Here is a 12,423-nt window from a genome sequence, read left to right as displayed (position 1 = left end):
GACATAACAAGAGAATACCTACAGTACCAACATAACGACACTAGATATCAAGGCATGCTAGATATCAAAACAAGTAATTTAAAAATATGTGCTACTGTCAACCATCTTAATCGGCTTGTAAATAAGTAAAATTACAAGTACTGCAGAGGAGTATCTTATTTAGAATCACAATTTGATACAATCAACATATACCTAATAATAACCTACATTTGACAGAGTTGGCTGCTGGCTCCAAGTGTCAGGGCCCAGGTGTGATTGCATTGGGGTGCAGAGCTTAGTAAGTGTTTATTTTGTCCTGGATATGTGCAGTGTTGTGTTGACATAAGTTAAAAAATATTCCCCAACATTAATATGCGTTTCTCTACTTAGTTTATCGTGGTTTATATGTCTCAAGAACAAGCTAAGTGTTATACGTGCCGTGTTATGAAGACGCCGTAGATCCGAGGATGCTCAATTTAAGTGTTCAAAAATAGAACAGAAGCGTGTTTGGAGCCAGAATATTCTAGCGTGCCCGAAGCGTCGATCGCAGAAAACAGTCATTGCTTGTGTGTTGAAACGGAATCTTCAAAATGACGAATCTACCGGCAACAGAAAAGAAAAATAGCGCGGAAGACGAGAAGCAGGCGAACCAGCTGAAGGAGGAAGGCAATGCCGCTTTCAAGGAAGGCGAATGGGATAAAGCAATCAATTGTTACTCTCGAGCCATCAATTTAATAAAAGGAGAAAGTCCCGACAAGGCTGTCTATTACAAGAACAGGGCTGCAGTCCACCTGAAAAAAGAAATGTTCAGAGAGGCGATGGATGACTGCACAGCATCACTCGAAATTACCCCCAACGATCCCAAGGTAAGTCCGTCAAAAATCTATGACGAGAAAACTTAATAGAAGGTCATCAGTCAACACTTTTATTAAGTCTTCTCTTGTGGTACTGTAATAGTCCTGGATATGTCAGTGCTCCACTCTGCAACTCAAGTTCTTTTTGCCAACACCATTGACTGTTTAGTGCACATCTTTACCTAATCCAGTGTAAACAGTGTTTGATTGGTAGCAAATGCGTTTACCTTGTACCATGTTTGTGATCATGGGAAACCTAAAAATATTTATGTTTGACCTCCCTCTTTTTTAGTTTTGTACCATTTTTGTTGACTTCTTCTAATTGTTATAGTAATGCTGCTTTCAACAACATCATGGTTCCATTTTTTCTCCTAGCTTTGTACGATTAGTTTTAATAAGAAACATTTGTGAATAAAATTGAGTGTGTGGCTAAAGATACAGATAGGCTGTGTATGCTGCTGGGGTATACATGGAGTTGTACCATCCTCTTGTTGTGTATGATACTGCAATCACATTTTATTCTTAGATTCCATTCACAGCCTGGAACCTAATCACATGAGTGTACACTAAACATGCACAGCTAACTCCTATTGAGTGTGGTCACAGCAATTGAGACAATGAGTTTTTATGCAGAAGGTATAGTTTCAGATTCCTGTCCTGTAGTTCAGATTCCAGTTGTCGACAAAAAAACAGTTTCGGTGAACCTGCACCCTCCATTGCATGCTGCGTTTGGTAACCCTGCAGTGAATTATTGGAGATTTGTTGGCTTCACCATCTCACAGCCAAGTTATCCCATTCTAACCTAATTTCATTACAGGTCAGTCTGTCACCTCGTCAAGTTTTCTTTCTGTTCGTCATATAGAATGTTATTTAAACTGTTTCAGACCAATTGCAATAGGTAATGGTTCATTTTCCTCCCTATATTTTTCCAACTTGACAAGTGTTGCAGCCATAATAGCCTCAGTCTTCTCAAGACATTAAATTCAAATCATAATTCCATTTAACAAGTTGCTGGCGCCACTTTAAGAACCATGACATCTGTCACTGGGAACTTATATTATAGCTATGATTTAGAAACTGTTGTTGCTTAGTGTGTTTCCTGTATTTTTGCAAATATTGTGTCATACAAATGAGAGGGGTCTGCAGAGTGTACATTGAGGCATAAATACTGAAATACTGCTATGTATGTAAACTGGTTAATGTGTGTCTTACTGATCACAGGCCCTTTTCCGACGCTGCCAGGCATACGAAGCATTGGGACGGTTTGAGGAGGCATACAAGGATGCACGTCAGGCGCATACAGTGGACCCGGGGAATAAAGCTCTGACCCCAGTCCTGGAGAGGCTCCACCGCATTGTACAGGACCGGCTCAGAGAAAACGCTCAAACTAACAACAAGGTAATTTTGCACATATTATGTTAATGACGTTAACACTGGGAGTAATGAAAATGCGTTACAGTGCATCAGCTTTGACCGGTGACTCTTTCAGCAAAGCAACTATTCAGGAGCACTGTGTAACCAAAATGGTACTTATGGCTTCATACAATTTTGCGCACTTTAACAATCAAAGTATCAGGATCTCTGTGGGAAATAGGGAATTTTGGGCAGGGACTTCCTGGTTGGTAACATTTAAAACAAAGGTTGAAAACACGCAGTGGGAAAAATTGAGATTTTCATTGGGGACACAAATATAACTAAGGTGGGGGGGGGGGGGGGGGGGGTGAATTACTGCCATGGCACATTCATTGGCTTCACAATTCGCAGACAAACTTTGACTTTCCAAGTAGACCACCACCTTCATTTCTAAAAACTAGTGTCAGTGGTGGCATCGCTACTCTAAGCAGAAGGACAGCTTTTTAAACTTTACAATCAGAGAGATGTGTGTGTGTTTAAAATAAATCTGGATTTACAGTGAAAATTCTGTTTGCATTGGAACACGTAGGAGGGTTACCAACTGTATTTCCTTTCTGTGTGGTGCACAATGTGTCCAAAAGTCATGCACTGTGAGTGATGAGCATGGAATATTGTTTTTGTGTAAGTTTCTTGTCATAATAATGCTGAGGGAATGCAGATGCAGTGAATCTACTTAGATCTTTCATTGCTCTGTCAGATTCTTTTCACATCTTCATATCTCCCATAACATCTCCATCTACTTCCTCTACTATCTATGTGTTCCCTCCTCCTTTCAGACAAAACTTCTTTGCTCAGTATGTGTACCTACTTGCCGTTGGAGCTCTTGCTGGCCACACAAGTCTTCTTCTGTTCTTCAAAGGTTTCATTAATTTTGCTGTTGGCAGCATTTGTCTTTCTGGTAGACTTTGTACTTTTGCAGCTTTGCAGCCTCCCCCCCCCCCTCCCCCTGCAATTCAGCAATTCATGGTTCACAATTTTGCACTTCCATTTTAATGCTTTACACGTCTGTATTCTCTTTTGCCTCCTTCATTTCTTGCAGTTTTCTGCTTACATCAGTTAAATTCAATATCTCGTGTTATCCAAGGATTTGTTCTGGACATTGTCTTTTTGCCTATTTGATCCTCTGCTGCTTTCACTTTCACCTCTCAAAGCTATGCATCCATCTTTATTGCATTCCTTTCCCATGTTTCAGTCATTCATTTCCTAATGCCTCATTTGAAGTTCTCAACAGCCACTGGTATTTTCAATTTATCATGCTCTACTTTTACTAATTTTGCACCTTTCTGAAGTTTCTTAAGTAGACTTAGAGAAAGCTTTTGACAATGTTAACTGGAATACTCTCTTTCAAATTCTGAAAGTGGCAGGGGTAAAATACAGGGAGCGAAAGGCTATTTACAATTTGTACAGAAACCAGATGGCAGTTATAAGAGTCGAGGGGCATGAAAGGGAAGCAGTGGTTGGGAAAGGAGTGAGACAGGGTTGTAGCCTCTCCCCGACGTTATTCAATCTGTATATTGAGCAAGCAGTACAGGAAACAAAAGAAAAATTTGGAGTAGGTATTAAAATTCATGGAGAAGAAGTAAAAACTTTGAGGTTCGCCGATGACATTGTAATTCTGTCAGAGACAGCAAAGGACTTGGAAGAGCATTTGAACGGAATGGACAGTGTCTTGAAAGGAGGATATAAGATAAACATCAACAAAAACAAAATGAGGATAATGGAATGTAGTCAAATTAAATCGGATGATGCTGAGGGAATTAGATTAGGAAATGAGACACTTATAGTTGTAAAGGAGTTTTGCTATTTAGGGAGTAAAATAACTGATGATGGTCAAAGTAGAGAGGATATAAAATGTAGACTGGCAATGGCAAGGAAAGCCTTTCTGAAGAATAGAAATTTGTTAACATCGAATATAGATTTAAGTGTCAGGAAGTCGTTTCTGAAAGTATTTGTATGGAGTATAGCCATGTATGGAAGTGAAACATGGACGATAACTAGTTTGGACAAGAAGAGAATAGAAGCTTTCGAAATGTGGTGCTACAGAAGTATGCTGAAGATAAGGTGGGTAGATCACGTAACTAATGAGGAGGTATTGAATAGGATTGGGGAGAAGAGAAGTTTGTAGCACAACTTGACTAGAAGAAGGGATCGGTTGGTAGGACATGTTTTGAGGCATCAAGGGATCACAAATTTAGCATTGGAGGGCAGCGTGGAGGATAAAAATCGTAGAGGGAGACCAAGAGATGAATACACTAAGCCGAATCAGAAGGATGTAGGTTGCAGTAGGTACTGGGAGATGAAGAAGCTAGCACAGGATAGAGTAGCATGGAGAGCTGCATCAAACCAGTCTCAGGACTGAAGACAACAACAACAACAACAAGAGGCCACATATGACCTTGAAATATTTTGTGATTAAAAAGAAAGGAATGAATTTTCAAATTGGTTATATAATGGCAAGCCAGAGATTTTGCAACCAGATTTTAAATTGTAAGACATTTGCAGGAGTAGATGTGGACACTGACCACAATTAATTGGTTGTGAACTGTAGATCAAAACTGAAGAAACTTTGAAAAGGTGAGAAGACGATGATGATTGGTTTGTGTGGCGATCAACTGCTCGGTCATTAGCGCCTGAAAAAGGTAGAAAATTAAGGAGATGGGATCTCAGTGAGTCGAAAAGATGAAAGGTCATTGAGAGTTCAGAGGGAGCACTGGGCTGTGATTTACTAGAACAGGAGAAAGGAATACAGTACAAGGTGAATGGGTAATTTTGAGAGATGGAATAGTGAAGGCAGCAGACGATTAGATAGGTAAAGCCTATAGAATTCCTCGGATATCACAGGAGATACGGAATTTAATTGAGGAAAGGATAAAATATAAAAATTTGGCAAATGAAGCAGGCGAAAGGAAATACAAACGCCTAAAAAATGAGATCTCATATAATATTTTTTGCTGTATCTATCCAGTATCCATGTTTCCCCTAGTGGTACATGCTTCTAAATCCTTACATTTGTCATCCAGCCATTGCTGCGTAGCCATTTTGCACTTCCTGGCAGTGTCATTTTTTAGATGTTTGTATTCCCTTTCACCTGCTTCATTTGCCAAATTTTTGTAGTTTTTCCTTTCATCAATTAAATTGCATAGATTTAGATTTAAAAATGCTTTCATAATGAAATGTTTTCATATATATTTTGTTCATTTATTTGCAACATGCTCATTACAATATTTTAAATGCTACATTTATGTAGAGAGAGAGAGAGAGAGAGAGAGAGAGAGAGAGAGAGAGAGAGAGAGAGAGAGTGTGTGTGTGTGTGTGTGTGTGTGTGTGTGTGTGTGTGTGTGTGTGTGTGCGCGCGCGCGCGCGCAATGTAATGTAATGTTTGTGTTGGATGATGATGATGGTGAAACCCATTGCTGGAACATAGCCTCCCCCTTGCTAATAGCACCGAGGGGGCTGCTGAGCTTATTGTCCCCATCGGATGGGTGGATCACCACTAACAGTATCACCTGCCTTAACTTCATGAGACACTACAGGAAGGTTCAGTATTTAAACCAGGAAACTGATGCAAAGCCAGATGATCAGGCACTTTATGACACTGCTTCTCTACCTCTTGCAGCCCAAACACTGGCAGTGAAATTTTCTTCCCACCACCAGTATTTGAACTGTTTTACCCCAGGGTCCTGGCAGGCAGATATTTAGTCACGTTCCGACGATATTCCAGGTGTCGCAGATGATGAACTACGTGTGCGACACGAGCACCGAGAAGGAGAAGCGCGAGACGGCCGCAAACAACCTGGTGGTGTTGGCGAGGGAGCGGGCCGGTGCAGAGTGCCTGTACGCAGCTGACGCCCACCGGCGCCTCGCCCAGGTCGCACACTCGGAGCCGAAGGTCAGTACGTGGCACGGAAAGTTAAGTAGCTACGAAAAGTGGTACCGTCTTTGACATTGTATTTGTCCAATTATTACATATTTCTACTCGTTGAAAAAAAATTTAAGTCCCTAAAAGGAGAGGAGAAAATGAAATTAAATGAAATGTCAAGTGTCGAGTGGTCACGATGTCGTGGTCTCTGGCCCGAAGACTGGTTTCGTGCAGCTCTCCCTGCGAGTCGACCCTGTGTGAGCCTCTTTGTTTCTGAATAGCTTTTTCAACCTACATCCATTTCAGCCTGCTTACTGCAGTCTAGCTTTTTTCTACCTCTGTAGTTTTTACCCCCTGCACTTCCTTCCACTACCAAATTGGTGATCGCTTCACATCTCAGAATGCGTCCTACAACCGATCTCTTCTTTCGGACAAGTTCTACCGTAAATTTCTTTCCTCCCCAGTTCGATTCAGTACCTCCTCATTACTTATTCGATTGTGTGAATCTTTTTGTTGTGCCTATCGTGACTCAGCATCTCCGCTATATGGTGAGTAGCAACTTTCCTTTTCTGGTATTGTTACATTCCATCCTGGGTTTTCCATTGTTCAATATACCGTAATATTACATGCAGCTGAGAAGAACAGGATACATGTTGAAGATGTTGATATTTCGGTGTTTGCTACTGTGACTTTGAGCGAAAAATGTAGTAGGTATGTGACAAGTTGAAAGTGTGTTGTCAGGTTTGTGCAGCAGCTGGCTTTCAAAGGCAGTGCCGTTCGAACTGAGCAGGTTGCCAGAACGTGCAGACCGGCTCGAAGTTCCGAGCTGTGAGGGGCTCTACTCCATTCCTTCAAAGTACCTCAGGCACCGTCACATTATGCTGTGAGACTAATCCTCCTAGGACGGGGTGTGTGGTGGGTAGTGTGACTCGATCAGTGCCTGAGTGGTTTTGCTATAGTTATCTGAAACCAGCACACAGTTTCAACCCGACATGAGAAATCGTCACATTAAAGTGCTTCTTATGTGAACAGAATGATACTTTCTTACAGAAAACTACAATTAACACAACTGCTGCAACTGCTGTTGCTCCTTTTCATATTAGTCGGGAACTAGCAGGGAAGATTTCATGCTGCCCTGTAGTTTGCAGTGTTTTTCAGAGGTTTGTCATTTAATTTGTCTGCATCGGACTTCTGAGTGGTTCGATGCAACATCATAAATATGAATTTATTTCCTTTTAGAAGTAATGTTATTTTTCTTTGGTCATTAAGTATTTTTCGTATTCTTTGTAGGTTCTTCTAATGATGTTTGCTTGTTCTTCTAATTGAGCTAAGTAGAGAACAGGATGTTACTTCAAGAATTTCAGGTTCACGGATGTGAATAATATTTAGTGCTCTCAAAATAAAAAATATGATAACCCTAATATTTGTTTTCCCTAAATCTTCTCACATTATAGTTTACCGAATGCACAATAGATTGGTCAACTGCTATCTGTCAGTGTACAAAGCATTTAATATGAGTATGAATACCATCAACTGATTGAATGAAGCCGACCGGAGTGGCCGTGCGGTTCTAGGCGCTACAGTCTGGAACTGCGCGACTGCTACGGTCGCAGGTTCGAATCCTGCCTCGGGCATGGATGTGTGTGATGTCTGTAGGTTTGTTAGGTTTAAGTAGTTCTAGGGGACTGATGACCACAGCAGTTAAGTCCCATTGTGCTCAGAGCCATTTCATTTTTTGATTGAATGAACAGTGCCATTTACATTGAGCTAATCACAGAGCTCATTTACAAATTGGTTAAATTTCATTTATTGTCAATATTGTAGTAAATTATAGGAAGGCTGTCATCGGTGCAGATCCCGTCTTCTCACAGTCTCTGGCTGTCGGCTAAAATATCGTGACGAACAGGACTGTAAAGACCTGGATCTTCAGAGAACTACAGGGACACATTATTACAGTCTCATTATCTTTACAGAAAACAGAAAACAAACAAGTTGTGTGATTATTTTGAAACGTAGCTAACATTATTTTTGTTTACGTCATCAGTCTTGTGACTGGTTTGATGGAGCCAGCAATGAATTTCTCTCCTGTGCGAACCTCTGCATCCCAGAGTAGCACTTCCATTCAATGTTCTCAATTATCTGTCAGACGTATTACAAATCTTTGTCTTCCCTGAGAGAGGAGCTCCTCCTAGTACCACAGAGTTATTCTCTGATGTCTTAATGCATGTACTATCATCCTGTCCCTCATTGTTTTCCAAATATTCCTTTTTTGCCAATACTGCAGAGGGGGTGTTCACTCCTTACGTTATCAGTCCCAACTAATTTTCAACATCATTCTGTAGCACCACATCTCTTCTTTCCTGGTTTCATTGCTGTCTACAATTCACTGCTGTACAATGCTGTGCTGAAATGTACATTCTCAGAAATTTCTCCCTCAAATTAAGACATTTGTTTGTTACTAGTAGGCTTCTTTTGGCTAGAAATGCCCAGGTTTCCTTGCTGTGGTCTCTTCTTATGTCCTCGATTCATCCCTCGTGTATATTTTTCTGCCGAGATAGCAGAATTCCTTCATTATTTGTAATCACAACTTAAATGCATCGCAATATAAATTTTTAAATACTTACCTGATGTCATTCGAGTTGGTGTCAGTATTTGCATCACTACATATTTGATCTCTCATGCACTTCTACAGGGGCACCCTGCATACTGCAGTGAACACCTCCCGCCGACAAAGTTGTGAAACTGATAGGAATTGGAAAACATTGCAGTGCCCCACACCTTCTGTAAAATAAGAAATTTTGAAAAATCCCATAAACAGTAATGTTTTAAATTTAACACTGGAGAATGCAGGTTGGAATATAAACCTTATTATGAAAAGGATACATTGGTACATGCCATAAAGATGACACATTCAGTTGCATACAGGCACAACAAATAGACTGTTACACATTGTGCTTTTGCCCGAAAACTTCTTCAGAAAGGAAAAGGAAAACATATAGCACATTCAGACAGACAAGCAAACTGCACACATGCATGACCACTTTGTCTGGCCGGGCTGCAATGGTAAGGCATCAAATGGAATGGAAGTAGAAATCCAGAGTGGGACGGGAAGGGGTCATGGACTCTTCTATTCCTGCCCCCCCCAACCCCCCGCTTTCTCTCTCTCTCTCTATTGCTGCTTCCGTTCAGTGCCTTACCATTGCATTCCGGATGGACGTAGTGGTCATGTGTGCGTGAGATGTGCTTACTTTGCTTACTTGTACAAATGTGTTGTGTGTTTTCCTTTTCCTTCCCGTAGAAGGCTGTGTCCGAAAGCTCACTGTATAACAATCTTTTCACTGTGCCTACGTGTAACTCAGTGTGTCATCTTTACTGTGAGTAGTAATGTATCCTTTTCATAATATTGTTAATGTTTTAAAATTTGTGTACTTACACCTACGTCTACTTGTTTCTGTCCAAGTGACGGAGAACACTCCTGTTTCATCTCCAGTGCTATTGACAGTTTTGTTTGCACTCATGTTTTTTACAGCCAGTTTACGAATCTCGTTCTGTTTACACAGGGCAGTGCCGTGTGCCTGGCGATAATACGCTGCATCGGCGAGCTGTGCCGCAACCACGAGGACCGGACGGACGGCATTCTGAAGTCACTGGGCGTCCCCTGGTTCCTCGACATGCTCAACTCGGCAAAGGAAGAGCAGGTATTTGGAGTGGCGATTCGTGCAGTGCCACGATATATCGCATTTCTGTACGTGTATCCTCGATGTCCCTACACCGACGCAATTGTAATATAGCTTTTTATAAACACTGACCTGCATTACTTGGCAGATAGAACAGGTTACTGGGTCAGAGTGTTATCAGAGAGTTAGAGGTTCTTTATTTCCAAAGACGCAAAAGACAGTGGCCAGTCCAGTCGACAACGGTTTGTGGAGAAAATTAACGGTGTAAGTACACGTAAAAGGACGATTGCTGTAAAGTTTTGTGTTCCAAAAACGTAAGTATTTAGTTATCATCGGCCTCAGTATACTCTACTCCTCTATCCCTACAATACTCCGTGCGAATTTTCTATTGACGGAAACAGTGCTGGAACTCATCCTCTTTGAGCTCCTCGATGATGCGAGGTGCTTTTTCTTTCACCATTTCAGTGGACTGAAATCTTGTTCCCTTTAATGCATATTTGCCCTTGGAGAATAGACAGAAGTGACATGGGGATAGGTCAGTTGAATAAGGCAGGTGGACTAACACTGCAGTGCTGTAGTTCGCTAGAAACCACATAGCAGGCCAGTACGTCATTTTTCGACAACTTGCTACACCCTACCCCCTCCCCCTCCTCCGTGGAGTTGGGCAAGAACCTCAGGGTAGAATTGTTGATTCATAGTTTGACCTTGAGGAATCAACTAAAGATAGAAAAGTCTGCGAATGTTAAAAAAATCTTCATTTCTTTCAATCTTGACGTGCTCTTTTCTTCTGTCTCTGTGAAATTGGCCCCTTTGAATGAATGGACTTAATTTCTGGATTGTAATTGAAAAATCAAGATTTGTCCTAAGTTACCACTCTTTTCAAGAAATTAGCATAATTTTCAGTGGTATTGAAAGTGTCAGTACAAACATTTTTATGAGCTCCTTTTTGTTCGATAGTGAGAGTTTTTGGCACCAGTTCCACGCAAACTTTTCTCATGTTAAACTGGATGTGCAAAATTTGCCTTACACATTCTTTGTCAATTCCTACAGTTTCAGCAATCGATCAAATATTCGATGACAGTCAGATCAAATCATATTACCAACTTTTTCAATATTTTCATCTGTTTTTTATGTTGAAAGGTGCCCTGGCTGTGAGTCATCTTCCAGTGCCTTCTTGGCCACCTAAGAAACACCCTTATAAACTCACGTACATAATAAACATTCCTCACCGTACAGTTCTTTTAGTAAAATATAGTTTTCAGAATCAGTTTTCCTAAATTTCATGTGAAACTTCGTAACAATTCATTGCTCTATTATTATATTTTTCATCTTTCCGGCAAAACAAAATAACAGCTTTTACACAAATGAAGGCCACGGCCACAATGATTTGTCTAGAGGCAACAGATATGCCGCATTTGACTGAGGAGGCTTCATGCTTCACAGCTGTTGGTCATTCACCTGTGGCACGTGCATACTTATTCCGCTATAGCATCAGTCCTATTATTTTATCGCCACACCTTGTATGTGAAGCGTTTTGCATTTTACTTTTCATAGGAGGAGTTTATAGATTTACGTATAAACCAGTACAAATTTACAGGTTCGTTCATACATTTTCACAGAAATCTGAAAGAAATGATACGAAAAACCTCACACATAAAGTTTTTCAGTAGATTTGTAATTCCAGTTCTTACGTACGGAGGTGGACCACTTCTGTAGCTGAAGGATTAGTGTAAATGCTTTTGGTGTGGAGGGACCCAGGTTCAATTCCCGGTTCCTCCTCGGGTTTGTCTGAGATAGGGAGATGTGGAACACGGTGTACCCAATGTCGGGGGGCCAAACGTGTAGTTGCCCGAAGAAGAAGCGGCGGCATTGTCAGGGTTCACCTGCTAGCAGTAACATCTCGAGGGAGCGGTGACGTGCCGATCACAGTCCCACAGTCACCAATCGATCCTCACACTGCCCTGTAGGCAGCAGTCGGCCAGTCAGAATGAGCCCGAGGTCAGATCTGTGAAGAGTGCTCGTTTTACATATGAGAGTGAAAGTGGAGTAATAAGTGCTAAAGCAGAGACTGGAATCGAGGTGTCAGATACCAGAATTTTAAGACACACATTTGTCTGTACTTCAATAGATAGGAAAAGAAGGAAAGGAATCACTCGCAAATAAAGTACTTGTAAACAACATTAGACGGTTTTAGTGTAGATTTCTGTGGCCGATGTTGTTTTCGATAGAACTTATTTGGGTACGTTACCACCTAGTCGTATCGTTTTTAGACCGATCTTTATGTGTTTCATCGGTGTCAAGTATTTACTGCTGGGCCAAACCTGCATTCAGATGATATGTAGGGTAATGCCCTTCTGCTGTGAGATGCAGTTTGTCAAAAACATCAGTGACCTATGTTTGTGATCAGTGGCAGAAGTGGGGCATAGGGAGGGACCGACACATTCGCTGACAGTAGTTTTCATTTTAATCGTATCGGCCGGCATCGATAAATGAGCCGTTGCAGTGGCGTGATGTCACATTCCGCAGTGCTCGGCAGCAGCTGAGGTGACGAGGTTAATTACGTGCCTTCGGCAGTGTGTCGGTTTGGCTGCCACCTGCCACTGTGAGAATGAGACAATACACTGTTGGAAAAAAAATTTCA

At 41.3% G+C, this 12,423-nt stretch overlaps 1 protein-coding gene across 1 annotated transcript in view; it reads left to right on the top strand.

The window, feature by feature from the left end:
* The first annotated feature begins 241 nt into the window (after nt 1-241).
* The window catches only part of LOC126215283 (protein unc-45 homolog B), a 110,718-nt gene continuing 98,536 nt past the window's right edge, over nt 242-12,423 (top strand). The window contains exons 1-4 of the mRNA XM_049941972.1: nt 242-845; nt 2,055-2,231; nt 5,968-6,135; nt 9,666-9,803. Of these exons, the coding sequence (XP_049797929.1) occupies nt 570-845; nt 2,055-2,231; nt 5,968-6,135; nt 9,666-9,803 (759 nt within the window). The 5' untranslated portion in view covers nt 242-569. The remainder of the gene's footprint in view (nt 846-2,054; nt 2,232-5,967; nt 6,136-9,665; nt 9,804-12,423) is intronic.

Source organism: Schistocerca nitens, chromosome 12, assembly GCF_023898315.1.
Source record: "Schistocerca nitens isolate TAMUIC-IGC-003100 chromosome 12, iqSchNite1.1, whole genome shotgun sequence".
Lineage (NCBI taxonomy): Eukaryota > Metazoa > Arthropoda > Insecta > Orthoptera > Acrididae > Schistocerca > Schistocerca nitens.
The sequence above is the reverse complement of the archived record's forward strand: the minus strand, read 5'-3'. Positions and strand labels throughout refer to the sequence as shown.